This window comes from Pogona vitticeps, chromosome 14, assembly GCF_051106095.1.
Source record: "Pogona vitticeps strain Pit_001003342236 chromosome 14, PviZW2.1, whole genome shotgun sequence".
Classification (NCBI taxonomy): Eukaryota; Metazoa; Chordata; class Lepidosauria; order Squamata; family Agamidae; genus Pogona; species Pogona vitticeps.
Window position 1 is genome coordinate 13,087,246 of NC_135796.1, and position 17,707 is coordinate 13,104,952.

General features: G+C 43.7%; 1 protein-coding gene across 1 annotated transcript in view; it reads left to right on the plus strand.

Moving 5' to 3' along the window:
- Nucleotides 1-17,707, plus strand: part of LOC110087916 (uncharacterized) — a 36,139-nt gene that overhangs the window by 7,001 nt on the left and 11,431 nt on the right. The window contains exon 2 of the mRNA XM_072983660.2: nucleotides 13,446-14,404. Within this exon, the coding sequence (XP_072839761.2) occupies nucleotides 13,446-14,404 (959 nt within the window). The remainder of the gene's footprint in view (nucleotides 1-13,445; nucleotides 14,405-17,707) is intronic.

Genomic DNA, 17,707 nt, shown 5'->3' on the forward strand with positions numbered 1-17,707 from the left:
GTATGTACTGTATAGGACTTGCTAGTACAGTGGTGCCTCGCATAGCGAGGTTAATCCGTTCCAGATTAACCCTCGCTATGTGAAAACATCGCTAAACGGAACGTAAAAACCCATTTGAACACATTAAACATCGTTTAATGCGTTCCAATGGGCCCTAAACTTACCATTCAGCGAAGTTTCCTCCATAGCGGCAGCCATTTTCGCGCCCTCGGTAAGCGAGGGGAGGGCGCGAAAACGCTGCACGCGGCCATTTCGGGGCTTCCGGCGGCCATTTTGGAACAGCCTAACAGCTGGTCCGCGGGCATCGCAAAGCGAAGATCGGCAAGCGAAACGCTTACCGATCGTCACTATGCGAGTTTTGCCCATTGCGACCGTCGGTATGCCTCCGCATTAGCGATCCCGAAAAAGGGATTGCTATGCAGATTTGTCGTTATACGGTGTGCTCGTTAAGCGAGGCACCACTGTACTGTATAACAGTGTTCACTATAATCCATATTTTTTCAGCATCTGCAGGGGGCAGTCTTGGAGCTGATCCCCCACAGATACGGGGTCCTACGGTACACCATTGAACTGCATCACTATTAACATGGAAAGCATCTTCCATTCTGCATCCACAATAGCCAAGAAGATACTTCTGGGAAGCTGTGAGCAGGATGTGAATGTAACTATAGCTAGGGAACCTGCTTTATCTGAGACACTACTCAGTGCTGGGAAAAGTTACTTCTTTGTACTACAACTCCTAGGTCCTGCAGCTAGCCTCGTTCTTCCAAGCGCTGGTATGTTGGTCCACCAAAGTCTGGTTCAATTGTCGAACTTGACTGTCAGTGGCTGCCCAGGGTCTCTGGCAAAATCTATTTCATCACCTGCTTCCAGATCATCTTAAGGGAAGACTCTTGCATGGCGGAACAGTTACGAACGTTGGAAGGGAATTTTGGAGATTCAAGTTCCAATCTCCCCTAAGCCACGAAGCTCCCCGGGAGACCCTTGGGCTGGTCAATCTACTTCACAGAAATGTTGTGATGATGAAGCATAAAAGAGGAGAGCCAAATGCTTGCAGAATACATGCATGCAATAGATAAGTGCTTGATGATTGCCCCTTACTGCAGCAGTGGGGGAACCTTTGATCTTCCAGATGATTTCTACTTCATCTCTCTGCCTTGCCGGTTGTGTGAGTTTATGGGCATTGTAGTCCAAAACAGCTGCAGGACCAATCGCTCTACGTCCCTACCTGATTGTTAGTCCCCTGCACCAGTTGTGTGGGAGGATGTGTGTTCTGTGATGTCAAGTTGTTTCTGATTTATGGTGACCCTGGTAGGGTTTTCAAGGTACCTGAGATATTTAAGGGGTGGTTTCATCAACGTGACCTCTCTAGTGAGTTTCTATGGCAGAGCAGGGATTTTAATCCAAGCCTCTTGAGTCCTGGTGCATCTCTCGATCCGCTTACACTACACTCTAAAACTGCACATTGTTGGAATGCGTTGAATTTCTAAGGAAGAGCACAAATCTCTGTGCTGTCAAGTCAATTCTAACTTATGGCGACCTTTTTAGCCGTCTAGAGAGCACTCAGAAGTGGTTTTACCCTTCCCTTCCTCTAGGGGTCGCCTTGGGACTGTGCAGCTGGCCCAAGGCTACCCAGGCTGGCTCTTCTCCCAGGAGGCACAGAGTGGGGGGAATCGAACTCGCAACCTCTGACTCCACAGCCAGAGACCTAAACCACTGAGCTATCTATCCAGCCTGCTTACCCTGGCCGATAGTAAGTAGGCAAGCAGCAATGGTGAGAAAGAACGGAATTTGTTATGTTAAATTTGGGGGCTAAACCCTCTGGAATCCATCCATCAGCAGGGCCCTTGGAGCTGCATCCAGGAAAGTAATTTTTCCAGGCTCTGAGAAGGGGGATCTTTCTCACCCATCCCTGCCAGTTATCTCCTGGACAGTCCCCTATTCTGATGAAAAGGTCATGGAAGAGAAGGTGACCAGTGTTAAGCATGGGTGGGTTTATCATGTCACTGGTTTCCTGTCAAAGCTTGGTAAAGAGCCTTAACATAGTCTTTCTATGTATAGATGCCTGATACTGATTTGCCTTGACAGATACTTCAGGAATGCAGTGTTCGGAGGATTCATGTCTCTGTTTCCATGCCCAACAGGATCCGAGAGCACGCAGCGTAGCAAGACACCCTCTTAATGACAGGGAAGAGGAGAATTTTTGGAATTGCAAACCCCTGACGTGTTTGTTTATGGCCACAGCTTATTAATTGCGTTTTCCGCCCTGAAAGGGGCACTCCGAGCAATAAGCAATGAATTCCAAACAGCAAAGGGGGTGATGCAGGAGGCAAGGAGGCATCAAAATAAAAATAAAATTAAAATAATGCAGCCTCTCTTCTTAAGTGGCTGGGGGAAAATACAAATGGGTGAAGCTGGCATCATCATCTTCATCGGCTGACCCCTATGTCTGCAAGGGCATGGTCTTCCATGGTCATCTCTGATGCCACTGGCCACACTCTGAAATCCAACTCCATTTGAATAAAAAAGATGGCTTTGTGTGCCTTTCCTGGGAGAGGGGATAGCCACTCAGCACTGAGTCCTAAAATCAATTACAATTTTTAGCACTGCCAAAAATGTGAGTAGATAAATAGGGACCACCACGGTGGGAAGGTAATGGCCTTCCATGTCTAGTCGCGCTGGTCACGTGACCATGGAAGATTGTCTTCAGATAAATGCTGGCTCTATGGGTTGGAAACGGAGATGAGCACCGCCCCCTAGAATCGGACACGACTGGACAAATTGTCAAGGGGAACCTTTACCTCTACCTTTTTACTCCATTTTTTTGAGATTTCAGATCCAAGCCCTCAAACTTAGAGAATGAGCCCCAAAAACTGAGTCTCTAGGCCAAACCTGAGGCCTGGGAACCTTTTAATTATAATATATTTCCCCTAGGTACCAGTGCGGGAAAAGTGCGTGTTTAGGAGATGAATTTATTTCATATCCTGCTGTTATCCCACAATCTCAACATCTGCTGCTCTTTTGAACATGACGGAAATTGTATAATAGCTACACCTTATTAATATTAATAATGCTATTCTTAATATAATAGCCTTATTATGTTATAGAAGAGAGAGGGGGAAAAAACCTAAGGATTTTTTTACAGTGCATTCTGAGAGGTCCAAAGACTGATTAAATGGCAAGGAAAAACTCTCTGCTGGCCTTTTTTTTTTTGTTTCCACATATGGATTGTTTTTAGTTCCACATGTGGTTTGTTTTTAATAGCACAGACACTCAACTGCGCAACTTCGTAGGGTTTTGCGTGGAAGATTTGCTTTGTTCTCTTGGGAAACAAAGCCAAGTTCCAAGCTGTTTTATCTTTGTTTGGGATTAATGGGGGAGAGGGGAGAAAAAAGGAGCTCCACACTCCATTTGGCTCTGAAAAAAACTAGCAAATGTCACAAATTCCACCCTGGATAGAAAGATTTGGCGCAGGTGGGGAGATGCGGTCGTACAGTCCTTGTGCTACCTCCTTAACTTGGTTTGTTTTGAAACTCTTATTGAATCAAAAGACACACTTGTTGTATGCAAATTTCAGCAAGAAGCAGCCATCACTCACTCCCCTTTTCTCACATCTTTTGGTTTTCTAAATATATCCATCAAATGCTTGTGCACTTCTCCTAGAATCAGACATGCCGATGGTAATCTCATTTCTTCCACCATCGGATAGCTAACACAGAACCAGCCAGACATAAGAGAGGGAGGTATTCACAAGCTTAGGGAAGCTGTAAGTTTTGCAGAAGTCCAAAACTGTTCCTGGGGGAAAAAAATACCCCAGAAATGAGGGTCAGCCCCATAGGGCCTAAGTTCTTTATTTCTAAAAAAGTCCACCACCACCACTTACTACCCTGATCTAGTCTGATAATAGCTGAAACCCTGTTGTGTAGTGCAGTATACATTGCTCTACAGTGGGCCCATTGAATCAATGGGGATTCATCAAGTCAACTCTTCTGTATGTTGCATCCATTATCACCACCACGAGCTTTAACTCCTCCAGTGGCTCAGCACATCACCAACAGGATCAAATCCGACATCTATCAAGGACTTTATTGCAGTTGAGTTTAATAAAGGGTATAGGAAGTTATATTTTTAAAATTCTATAATACAGATATAGAAAGCAAATCAATAATGCCTAATATCCAATATGGCATCTTATTGGCTTGAATCCTGTTGCTTAGCCTAGTAAGTGGCAACTAGAGCAGGTCTGTGGAATCAGTGGGGATCTGATGAGTCAACCCCCCCCCCCCAGAAATTGCACTGATTCAGTGGATCTATTCTAATTCCAACTTCCTGTGCTAAGCCACAGGATTCCAGTCATCTGTATACCGTGTATACACTAATAACTAAAGAGGATCTGACGGACATACACCTAGTGCTCCACATCATATTTCTGCAAACCTCACATCCTGACCTTTAAGGTGTTGTGCTTTTAAAATCTTAATTATTGTTTTCCCTCTTTAAGTCTCCGTTGTTACTAATAATAATATCGGTGTGCCACTACGTCAATTATGACTTATAATGTACCCTTTTCAGAGTTTTCCAGGCAGAGAGTACTCAGTAATTCTTTACTATTTTCTTCTTCTGGGGATGCCCTGGGGCTGTGCAGCTCGCCCAAGGCCATCTGTGGGGAATCAAACTCCCAACCTCTAGCTCTGCACCCAGAAACCTAAATCACTGAGCCATTCAGTCAGCTCTGTTTTTATTAACAGAGTTTAAAAAACAAACAAACCTGGAAGTATGAACAAATGGACATTGTTCCAGCGTACAATGTAATAGCCCTAACGTGGAGGGCTTACAGACAGCAGGACCATAAGGCCCTAGGAGGCAGTGGCCACTTACCCATCACCAAAGAGGAAGACATGTGTCACAAAAAAGGGACACTGATGTAACCATAACGGCATGTGGTAGTGTATACATACAGCTGTGTGTTAGCAAAGGCTCATACGAGAAGCAAAGTTGGTACCCCAATTTTGCTCTGGCTGTATTGGGAGCACTAGCATCCACATCCTGGAAAAAACATTGCTTCTTAAGTTTCAGAGCAGAGGTGGAGAAGGAGTTCCTTTTAAAGGAAAACACTGTTGCTGTTTTTAATAAGTTAAAAGTTTTAAGCACATGGAAGTGATTAGGAGGGTTGACGTTTCCACTCTGGTAACACTACTTCTCAAGAAGACTGAAGTTCCCTTATGCTGCTTTGGGAGCCTGGAAGCTAACGTGAAAACAGCCTAGTTTACTTAAGGCGCTAGCAACTCTTGGTTTTTGTGCTGAGCTGTTTGGAAGGAAAGGTGTTAAGAGCCTTGCCAGTTAGGAAAGGGGGGGAATAAAAGCCTGTGGCTTGGGAGATGGGGGTTGGAGGGGAAGGGGTTAACAAGGTGAGCAGAAGGAGACAAGAAATGCAAGAAGGAATCCATCCATTAAATCGATTTTCTTGGAGTGTATGGTATGGGAATGCAGGAGTGCATATTAGAGAGAGAGAGAGAGAGAGAGAGGAGGAGGAGGAGGAGGAGAAACAGAAGCAGGCACAAATATTTTCTTGAGTGAAAACAAACAGCTCAAGGATGTGCATTTAGACTTAAGGTATGACAATACAGCCTAAGTGTCACAGCCTGGATTGGTCTAAACGCAGTTGTTCTGAGAGGCAGTGTGTCCTTTGGTGTGCAAAGGATCACCCACATTGCACCTCAAGTGATTCTGTTTAGCATGATACTGATATTCTTTTCCTTTGAAGGGAAAGAAAAGAAAGACAAAAAAACGAAACAAACAAAATCTCCCTCCTGTCTTCTCTTCCATGCTTTGCTTAAGCAGCTTAATGACTTTGAGAAATGGAAAGCTGCCTTGCCACTCACCCTCAGAGGGGAAGCAAAAGGAAGTCTTGCATTTCTTAATTGATACAGCACATTCTTAATTGCTGCTAACTTATCAGCACAACTGATACAGCACTTTAAAAAAGGCCTTTCAGTCCATGGCTGATGTGTTGGCAACAATTAATAGGAAATGGAAAACTTCCTCTCCCTTCCCCTTCAAGGGTGAGGGGCAAAGAAGCTTTCCCTTTCTCAAGATCATTGAACTGCTTTAGCAAAGGGGCAGCCGCCGGGGGGGGTCTTTTAAGGAGAAAGGTGGGGCAAACCTTTTTAAAATAAATAATTAAAATAACAATAAGCTAACTGCTTCATTTCAATACCATCAATCACACATGTTGGAACTGAACAATCCCACCCCACCCCGACAAAACCCAACAAAACACTAGTAGGGATCCAAAAAGGTGTTGGTCAGCATTGAACAGGGTTGGTTCTCTTCATAATAGCATTTATCTTGTGTGGTCACCAAGAACAAGCTAGCCCATTCCCAATCCAGGCCAAGCTTCAGGACAAATACCCATCGGATTGCACCCTCAGTTGTTCTATGAGTAGCAGCACCAAACAACAAGAAAGGCTTTCTTGTTTAAAAAAAAAAAGAGATAGTATGGTGAATTAAATATACATGCTGTAGGTAATGCAGTCTTAGAAAGCCTCCCAACCAGTTTCTGCAGATAGCACTGTGGTTCATGTTATCTTCTATTATAATCTTAATATAATAATATTTTTGGAGCAGTAGAGCTGGAAGGGACCCTATAGATCATCAAGTCCACCCCCTGTGAAGGAGACCTGGCAGGGAATCGAACTCCCAGCCTTTGGCTCCCCAGACAGAGACCTAAACCACTGAGCTATCTGGCAGCTCTTCTAGGAGAGTTAGTTTTATATCTTTGCATGATAAGCTCTATAGCCTTTGGAAATCTACAGGAGCAGTTGGACAGTTAACAAAACTAATTACCACTAGAAGCTTGAGCTGAAAGCAAAAGCAACTGCTATGCTAGGGGCGAGGAGGCTGCCATCAGCTGTTTTATTGAGACGTTCACAGCTGTGGTTTTTATCAGAATAGGGTGCCTTCAACAGAACATATAATTATGCCATGAAGTCATCATCCACCGCATGCTCACGACTCGCTTTTGCACCGTTATGCAAAATTAGGGGCCAGAGAGGTAAGAGGGGGAAAAAAAAGTCCAATAAATATGATTGCTGCTAAAAAGAACAGCAAGGTGTTTCAGCGTTTATGCAGGAAAGCCACAACGTTGATACACGTCAGCGTTCTTATTTGTTTTTCAAAAGGGTGACCCATCTTTTCCAGCTGGCAGACAAGCAGTTGTGTGTTTTTGCACACGGAGGTCCGTTTCTGGGCTCTTACCTGCTGACAACTGAAAACAAGCAACATGCTGTTATAATCCTATGCAGGTCTTTGCCCATCTAGAGCAAACCAAAGGAAGATGATGCCCAAATACTGTACCAAACCATACTAAGGTCTCTCTTAATATACAACCATCAACTCCTGTATAAACACATAACTGCTTAAATAAAATGGGAGATCCATCAAAAGACATGTCAAGATTGAATTTGGAAATGCCCAGTATCAAGCTAAAGCCGGGGGGGGGCTGTTTTCATTCTTTTAAAAGGACTAGTATAATATAGTTTTTCCTTAATTTAACATAATCCTGTGCCGAAAGAAAAACCCAACACAACAGTGTCCTTAAGCGATGGCCTGCATACAATGGGTTTAACAAACCAGAGTTAATTCTAGATAATAATTCATTTCTTCCTCATTATCACATTTACAATGCCGTTTGTTGTTGTTCCTGGATAGAATATTTATAAAGTAACTCATTGCATAGCTTTCAGTTTCTTTTTATTAATTTTAAAATAACCCACAACGAATTGATTGGAAAATAGCATCAGACTTGAAAACCTCCGTCTCTCCAAATGTTTCTGAATTCTTTGGATGTGACATCGTTGCCAGGATATTTATTTAAATCAACTGTTAGTTGATCACAACCGTATCCGGTATTGTTTCCTGTATTCTAAAAGACAACTAAGAAGCATGTGATGCTTGTTTTCATGGCTGGCTCCAGGGTTAGGCAAAGTGAGATGGGAAATGGTGTTGTGGAATCTTGGCACAATGAAATGTGTGACAGCTATCTTAAGGGCCGCATCTCCCTTTATGAGCTTGCTCAGGTGTTAAGATCATCAGGAAAAGTCTATCTCTCGGTCTCACCATCTTCACTGGTCCATTTGATGGGAACATGGGAGAGGGTCTTCTTTGTGGCTGCTCCCAGACTCTGGAACTCCCTCCCACTGGAAGCCAGGCTGGCCCCATCTTTGCTCTCCTTCCCCAAGCAGACAAAAGACTTTTCTCTTCAGGAAAGCTTTCTCTTAGTGACTGGCTGCCTGAATGGGGTTTTAAATGGGTTGATGTACCTTAGGAAAGGTAAAGGTTCCCCTTGACAATTTGTCCAGTCGTGTTCGGCTCTAGGGGGCAGTACTCATCTCCGTTTCCAACCCATTGAGCCAGCGATTGTCCGAAGACAGTCTTCCGTGGTCACGTGGCCAGCGCAACTAGACACGGAATGCCATTACCTTCCCACCGAGGTGGTACCTATTTATCTACTCGCATTTTTGCATTTTGCATGCTTTCGAACCGCTAGGTTGGCGGGAGCTGGGACAAGCGACAGGGGCTCACTCCGTCGCATGGATTCGATCTTACGACTGCAGGTCTTCTGACCTTGTTATTTGTTTGATCCTTTTTCTATTTGTATACTCACCATTGTTAGCTTTAAACACTGTTTTTTACTGATGTAAACTGCCTTGGGTCCTTTTTAAGGATAAAGATGGGGTAAAAATATGTTAAATAAATTAAATAAATGTGTTTCACCTAGGTTATCAAAACGGGATTCAGGGAAATTCATGTCATCAACAGCCTAAGGTACTTCTGTCAAAATTCCTCTTTCCCATATTATAGTACATATGTGATTGAGACATAAAATGTTTGAGCAAGTCCTTTCTCACTCTTTGCAATTTGTCTAGCAAATTTGTCTAACCTCACCTTCCACCTTCTGGATTCAGAACGTAGAAAAAAAAATCTCTGATTTGCCTTGAATTCCTGGCTTCTTTGTCTTGTTGACGGAGCACATTTAGAAGTCAGCTCCTTTGTTTCAGGGGTATTGAAAAGCTTTAATGAATAAATTATTGGCCACTGAGATGACCTTTTCTGCTAGACTTAGGTGAACAGAGCAGATGGTTGGATTTGGGTGCTGTGGGTGGGTGGGTGATTGTGGGTGTTTTGCTATTTTCACTCCATCCCTTGCAGCTCCCTTCATATCATCAGTAAAAATGTTTCTTCTCAAAATAAAGCAGAGCAGCCTTCCTGCTCCATAGGACAAGAATGTAGCAGCTGGTTAGGATCTTCTTGCGTTAGTTTTCCTGATCAAATTTCTACATCAGGCTCTGCGCGGACCCTCCAATTTGATCTGGATACCAGTTTGGGACTCTGGAATGTTTCCCTCTCTGGTCCGGAGTGGGTTTTGCCTCTTCCAGTTTGATCTGTGCCCTGCATCCATGTTGATTTGTAAGCCTCCCATTGACCTGCATTGGTTAAAACAAATAAATACATAAAATAAAAATAGGTATTGGGTGTACAGGAAGTGTACAGGAAATCTGGAGGCATGAGAGATTCTACAGTGGAGAATAAACCGGCCAAATTCTAGATAGCTAGCTTCAGAATATGAAGCAGCTTCAAATGGAGGGGAGGGGCTTCCAAAAAAAAAAAGGGTGATTGGGGGAGGGGACTGAAATAATATGGGGCTCATCTGGTTCAATTTGTGCTCCAGGCACAAATTCATTTATATATTTGTTTCATTCCATCACGGAACCACTTGGAACTGAACATCAGACAAGCGAGTCCAAATCCATCCGATTTGGTTATCCATCCGGGAGTTGTTTGAAACTGGTGTGCAGCCTCCGTTCTGTGTCTCATAGAATTGTAGAGCTGGAAGGAGCTCTAAAAGTCAAGGACTCCAACCCCTTCTAAAGCAGGAGATTCACAGCTAGAGCATCCATGAAATTTAGCCATCTAATCTCTGCTTCAAAAAAATCTCCTGTGAAGCAGGGGCCGACTTCTTCCAAGGCAGGCCATTCTATTGTGAAACCATTCCTGACTGTTATGCCATTCTTCCTAATGTTTAGGCAACACCTCCTTCCTTGTGATTTCAGTCCATTACTTCAGGTGTACCTGTAAATGTATCCCAAATGTTCCTCATAGGGCTTCATTTCTAGAACTTTATTCATTCTAATCGACCAGCTCTGGGCCTCTTCCAGCTTGTTGACAATCTTTGTAAAATGTGATGCCCCAAACCGCACACAGTATTACAGATGAGGTGCAGCCAAAACAGAATAGAGTAGAACTGTTACTTATCTTGCAGTATTTTAAAGAATCCTGGGATTTGAGGTTGGGTGAGGTCCTTCCCCCTTCTGTGCTCGAAAGCTCTACTGCATTTCCCCACGCAATAGCGCTGTAGCGCTCTAGCAAATATGTTTTTAAAGACTTCCTCAAATCCCAGCATTTCGTAAGAAGGAGCCATGACAGTTTAAGTGGTATCAGACCTCGGTGTTTAGTGTACACACACTGTTGCAAATATAAATTCCTACGTCTCTCACAGTATAAATTATGCACAGGAGCTGTGTATATAAGTGTGTGAAAGAGGGAGAGAGGGGGCGATTTAGAACAAATAATTTATGGTGTTTTTCAAAGATTTTAATTTCAGTGTGCACCAAAGAGGTTGGGACTGGAGGGGAGAAAGAATCTCAAGTATTTTGACATCTGTGCCTTTGCACAGACTCTGTGAGATTTGTCTGTTGTCCTGCCAAGATCTTTTCTTGTGTTTAAACAGACTCAAAATGACTTAATCCCTTTTAGTTTTGTTTTTAAAATAAATCCCCTTTCCTCCCCAATTAATGCCAGGGAGTGAATGGTGACTACAGGGGAGCAAGTGCTTTGTTAATTTATAACTTTGCTCTTTCCAAGGTGGGGGGTGGGGGTGGGATTTATGTTTGTCAAGTTAATGCTGGAGTTGCAGTGACGTTCTCTGAGTTCATGTACTCCTCTGCATCAAGAAATCACCATGGAGTTTGAAGGTCAATATGTTCTGCTCCCTCCAGCACTGAGCAGCTCCTCCACACTGAAGCATTTCTAAGAAACATAACAGCATGATTATATATGTAACACAGCAAACTCTGAAGAGGACAGCCATTCTTGTTTAAGAAAAGCAAAACAGAGAAGCAGTTAGGGGTCCCTCCCCATATAATGACTCAGAAAGCAAGGAAATTGATGCTGATCCATAAGAAAGGTGCCAGAATTCAAATCCAGGTCATAACTTCACCTAGGGCCGGCCCTACCATTAGATACAGTAAGGCTACTGCTTCAGGTAGAGGGACATGGTGGCGCTGTGGGCTAAACCGCAGGAGCCTGTGCTGCGGGGTCAGAAGACAAAGCAGTCGTAAGATCGAATCCACGTGACGGAGTGAGCGCCCGCCGCTTGTCCCAGCTCCTGCCAACCTAGCAGTTCGAAAGCATACAAATGCAAGTAGATAAATAGGGGCCACCTCGGTGGGAAGGTAACAGGGTTCCATGTCTAAGTCTCACTGGCCATGTGACCACGGAAGATTGTCTTCGGACAAAAATGCTGGCTCTATGGCTTGGAAACGGGGATGAGCACCGCCCCCTAGAGTCGAACACGACTGGACAAAAATTGTCAAGGGGAACCTTTACCTTTACTGCTTCGGTACAAGATGCTGGAGGGCAGCTATGGCAGAAACTCATTCATTCCCCTCTGTTGAAGGTCAGAGGTTGCCTGCTAGGCCACCTGTCCTGTATCTCCTGGACTGGACCAGCTCCCTTTGAATGTGGGTTCCTGTTACCAGCATGGAAGTAATCTCCAACCATCAGTCCAGTTTACTTCTGTTTGTGAGATAGTTGTCAGGTCTGCGTCCCTAAGACTCAGAGGCATACCCTTGTGACGTCATGGGGGTATACATTTGCACTGGACAAATCCTTTAGCAACAATTGCAAAATGAGGTATATGCATGTGATGGAAAGATGCTGTAGAGACTCTGTGGTGAATTTTAAAACTGCTACGGGGATTCTAGTAGCAGCAGCTCCGGAACACGTAAGATACAAAAGCAAGGATGGTTCTCAACTTACCTAAATGGCATGTCCTAAATCCATGAGAATCAGATTTCTCATGGATTTAGGACACCCATGATGTCCTAAAAGAGAGGATTAGCAGATTGGAAGCATCCCATTCATTGAGATTTCAGACCCAAAGACTGAAATAAAGAAACAGACTCCAAAACCAGAAATCTGGCAACCCTAAGTGGTGGAAGGCAGAGAAGGATGCCGTCTTCTGCAAAGGAAAAAAGAAGAAGATCTGTGGTGTGGCCCAGGGTTCTGCGGAAGGTTTCCACTCGTCTTCCAGAGGATCATGAGTTCAAATCATCCACTAGCTAGGAGTCTCAATGGTAGCTGATGGATCTGGCTGGGCTGGGATAGATAAAATACCATCTCTGCCATAGTAATTTATGACCTCCTTTAGCAGCTCTGTTGCATATGCCAGTGGTTCCCAACCTTGGCTAACGCACGTGTTCTTGGACTGCAACTCCCAGAAACCCCAGCCCGCACAACTGGTGACACCTGGTTTACCCAAGGTTGAGAACCACTGGCATATGCCATAACCAAGAGAAGCTAGAGTAATAGATACATTAGGGTGTTTTTTTTCTGTAGCTGCATCTCGGTGGAACCCGATTCGGAGGTCACGAGGACTCTGTTCCTTCTCGATCCTAGACAGGTAGTTAAAACTGCAGTATTTCACCAGAACGTCAATGGAGTTTAATATTGTTGGTGTGTGTATTCTCGAAGGCTTTCACGGCTGGGATCTGATGGTTGCTGTGGGTTTTTCCCCCGGGCTCTTGGTCAACGAACTCTACCCAGCCACAAGGACTAGTGATTATTGCACACAAAGACCAGCTAACGACACCTATCAATCACAGTAACAGATCATCTCTCCCCCTTATCACAACAATACATCCACAACAAAAACACGCTGATCACCATAATCACCCAATCTCCTGTAAAGGACAAAAGCTGTTCACACACCTATAAATACTCAACTATCCAACAAACTGCAGCAGAGCACAGAAAGCATTCTGACTCATGTCCTCTGAAGATGCCGGCCACAGAGACTGGTGAAACGTTAGGAAGAACAACCTTCAGACCACAGCCAAAGAGCCTAAAAAACCCATAGCAACCAAATGAAGTTTTCTTGCTCTTCTGATTTTTTTTTGTTATGTATACTTTATATTATTGCTTTGCACTTTGAGCCCCCAATATCTGAAAAGTGACTTGGAAATAGATAAATAGACAGACACTGATGACAAACTAGATTCAGTATGAAGGGGGAGTGCAAGATTGACTGGATTTAAGTACATACTTCTATTTAAAGAAACTAATAAGTCTACCATCATCCTTTTTTCTTGTCGTTTTTGTTTCAGGTATACTATTCTTGCGGCGCACAATTCAAATCCATGGAACGAGGTCTTATTTTATCACCTGGTTTCCCCAACAACTATTCATCAGGCATCCATTGCATTTGGGAATTCTTTATCCCCGCTAGAACGTACTTAATGTTGGAAATCTTCGACTTTGATGTGTTTGAAAGCATGAGTGCGAATCCTGATGCCTGGGACGGGTTTCTTTCCCTTCCTGAAAATACTAACAAAGAGTTTCTCCCCAGTGAGGAAAACATTGACTTTCCTACCCTATTTCCTACAGTCAGTTCTGCTCTCCAAGAGTCTAACTCAACTGGTTTTTATAACCTTCACGATGGACTTCCAGAGGCTGCTTCTCAAAAACTTGAGGCGAAACCATTCCAGCAGATAAAAGAAGCCAAAGAGTTGGGCAGCGCTAAACCAAGTAAATTCTTGGCACCCACCAACGACACCCTACCGAGAGAAACAGGTGGCGGAGTGCAAGAGGAACACAAAAACCCAAAGGATAAAACACTGTTTTCTCACCTCACCGATAAAGGTGAGAGGGACAATTCTGAGGGCTATAATCAACATCCAGGAGAGGACGTGGCGATTTTGACTACAATGTCGCCAACGGACTCCTCTTCCACCTCAGGGCCCTCGGCTGAAATTTGCCCTCACGACGTGTTGTACGTCTCGGACCTCTTTGCTTTTTCTTCCCGTTTCTGTGGGACGAAATCGCCGCTGAACAAGAACATGTCCTTTGGGTCTTCCCTCAAGATGGTCGAGGTCATTGTGGAGTTGATCACAACCACGGACCGGGGGCGGGGCTTTGCGATGCTTTTCGAGTACAAGAACGATACCGAGCCGGTGGGCGTGAGTGACTCTAAAGAGGGGAAAGAAAATATTATGATGCTGGTCATCATAACGGGAATACTCTTCTTTGCTCTGGTCCTCTTGTCCTCACTCTGTATAGCTTGCAGGTAAGTGCTGCCACGATGGACTCCTGGTTGCCTTTCGCTTTTCCATGTTACAATTCCCATGTCTTGGTCCCAAGCTATTTTCCTGCTAAAAAAGGCCAGCCAATATTACTGGACCCTGTTTAATTGACTGACCAATTAAATTAATGCATTCATAACACTGTGATTGACTAGAAAAGTGCCTTGACTCAATAACTGTGTGCCCTCGAGGCAATTCTGATGTATGGCGTCCTTCTTCAGAGTTTTCCCAGTAAAGATTATTCAGAAGTGCTTTACCCTTCCCTTCCTCTAGGGGGAGCCCTGGGACTGTGCAGCTTGCCCAAGGCTACCCAGGCTGGCTGTTCTCTCTGTAGGCACAATGGGGAATTGAACTCCAAAAACTCTGGCTCATATATAAACAACTATTAGTTACTTATAAAAAAATGTAGGTGGCATGAGCTTGGAGGCATTCGTTTAAAATAGATGTAAATCTAATTGATTAAACCAATTAACTAAAATTCATATAATTAATCTACTAAAATGGATTTCCCCAACTGAGAGCTCTACCCATTTCCTTTTTTTTTGCCCAGTTGCAGAAGAGATTAAGTTAATTGCCCCCCCCCCCCCCCAAAAAAAACCTGTTTGGCCCTATTCACCATCACCATAATACATGTACTTAAAAGCATTGTATGCAAGTGGCGGCATTTTGCTGCCCTCTATCCCTCCTACAGATTTAATTTGCTCCTTAATGCTGAGATTTTTATTTTTTATTTTTTGCATTTTTAAAGCAGCCACTTCTTTATTTTGAATTACTTCTGTAGAGGTCTCTGTACACATGACAATAAAATCCATGCTTTGCCTCCAGATAATGTAATGACCAGGTATTCTTATTCTGCTTATTACTTATTTATAAAATTTATAATGTTGTTTATTGTTTGTTTATCAGCTTTCTAACCTAACGTGCAGTTATTGTGGAGATCAAGCAGTTCTAACGAGCGCTGTGAACCTACAAATGAGCGGAAGATTCTGTTGGAGTTTTATTTGCAGCTTCTCAGGCTGTCTGCAATTTATGTGACTGAGATGGATGTTTTGGGGCTGGGGTGATTGTCTTCTTACCAACCAATTGTTCCTTCTAGCCTTTGAATTAAAAGAAAGCCCTGCCTCTCTGCTAAGTGGTTCCCCCCCCCTTCCTTTTGTCTGTTGGTGGCAGTTGTTTGTTTGCTGTCGATCTGTTCAGCTGGTTACTAATATGAGTGCAGTAAAGAAAGCAGCATATACAAGTCTGTAATTTTGAAACAACTGTAAGTAAAAACATTTTTTTTTAAAAAAACTTGCTTCTACAAATGTCCCAGAGTGAGTTATTGAGACTTTAATTGCCAGTTAATAAGGAAGGGGTTGACTCTGGGGAACTTGTAGTTATCCTCCTCTGTGGATCTTTGTACTTCTATTGTGTATTTAAAAAGGATTTTGACAAGAAATTCAAAACTTTGCAATAAATTCGCGTTTATACTCCAAGTGCTGTTTCATAAGCAGCCACCCATATATTAAAGTGGCGACTGAACAAGCCCAGGGCCACTCCAGGGTTTTCAGATATGGCAAGAGGTCTTTTTGGAGAAAACAAATCCCTATGAACTGGGGATTAAGACAGACCACTAGGACTGGGGCTGTGCACTCTTTGGCTGTTGAGGGAAGGGAAAGCTTGGGGGCAATTAGCTATGGAAACAGAGTGGATGAAATCATCACTCACTGGTATGCTGCATGCTGCAGCGCTGTACATGCTGCAACATTTTGTTGCAGGTCCCAAGTTTTAATTAGAATGTATTGCTTTCTCTTATTAGCAGCCGACTCTTCACACTCAAGGCATTCAACCTCAGTGCTTCTTAGCCCAGTGTTTCCCCGAGACCGTTGAGCCAAGAAAGGGCAACCTTAAGTCACACCGTTGCTGCAGGAAGGCAAGCTCCATGAGAGAAGCTAATCACCTAAAAAAAAATCATCTGTTTTCCAATCTCGTCCTGCTTTCTTCTTCCACGGACCAGGCTTTGTATTTGGGAGATTTGAGCCAAGTCAGGATTTGGCTCTCCCCCCCCCCCCATTTCTTTTTCATGCTGTTGTTTAAAAACTCTTCCCCCCCCCCCCGCTAAAAGTAACACTAACCCACCCTATAAACCATCTGAATGGCACTGGGCAGATCTGACATTGAAAGCATTTCTAATGAAGATGTGTGTGTGTATGTATGTATGTGTATTTTGGGATGGGGTTCATCGGCAAATGTCTGCCGGGAGCCCGTTCCCTTTAGCCGCCTCTGGGGAGACTCCAAGACTCTGCCACACTGTTGCCTTTGTTTACTAGCTAGAGAAGGAATGAAAGCTTCGGTTGTTGGTTGGCCAGTAATTCTAATTACTTTTGGCCAGGAGGCCAGGCCTGAGTTAGCAGGGAGGTTATTTCCCCTCTCCACCCTTTTTCCCCCAACCCCCCCCCCAGAACAAACAGCTTGTCCGTGTGTTATTTAATTTGATTAGTGCCCTGCAGAGTCTGGAGTTTGTGTGGGTTGTTTTCTTGTTCTGTGAAGACGAAGAGGTTGCAGTAGAAATGTGCACACCAAGAAATGTTGGAATACCTGACCTGGTAGGGAACTGCTCCCTACAGTGCCTTCTTGAAGAGGCTTGTTATTCTGCTCACACCTCCTCGTGGAAAATACCCAAAGCTCCCTCCTTGCTCTGTTTTCCACTTAGATAGAAAAAGCAACACAGCAAGACTGTGCGCTTTGAAGGCAAGGCTGAAGCAAACATCATAACTCAGGGTGATGAACTTAAATTTATCCACTTCAGAGTCAACAACAGTGGTCACCACCATCAAAGGCAAGCAACTCAAAATGTCCCCAGATTTAAAACAGGTCATATGAATTGAAAAGACTAGTCTTGCCTATCTTGAAAGAGAATGGTTGGTCTCACCCACTTTTTTTTAAAATTTGGAAACAATCCAGGCTGCAGGGGCTGAAATATTGATCCTCAAAAAAGACCTTTCAAAAGGGAGAAAATAACCACTTTGTTGTAAGACTGAGTATGTGTGGAACAGGATTATCAGCAAGAGCCATCCAAAGTAGATGCATTGTTGCAGCTTTGTGAGCCAGGGAGGGAAAATATTTGGAAGGCAATGAAAGGTCACAGAAACAGTCGAAAGACAGCTTTTCTTTGAATAGTCAAAAAACACCAAGCTTGCTTCAAAGAAAGTAATGGAGTGACAGTACTCCAGAAGGAGACATTTTGCTATGTATCTCCAAGGAATTAGCACACAGTTTCGTAAGGCATATTCAAAGTATTTCTGCAT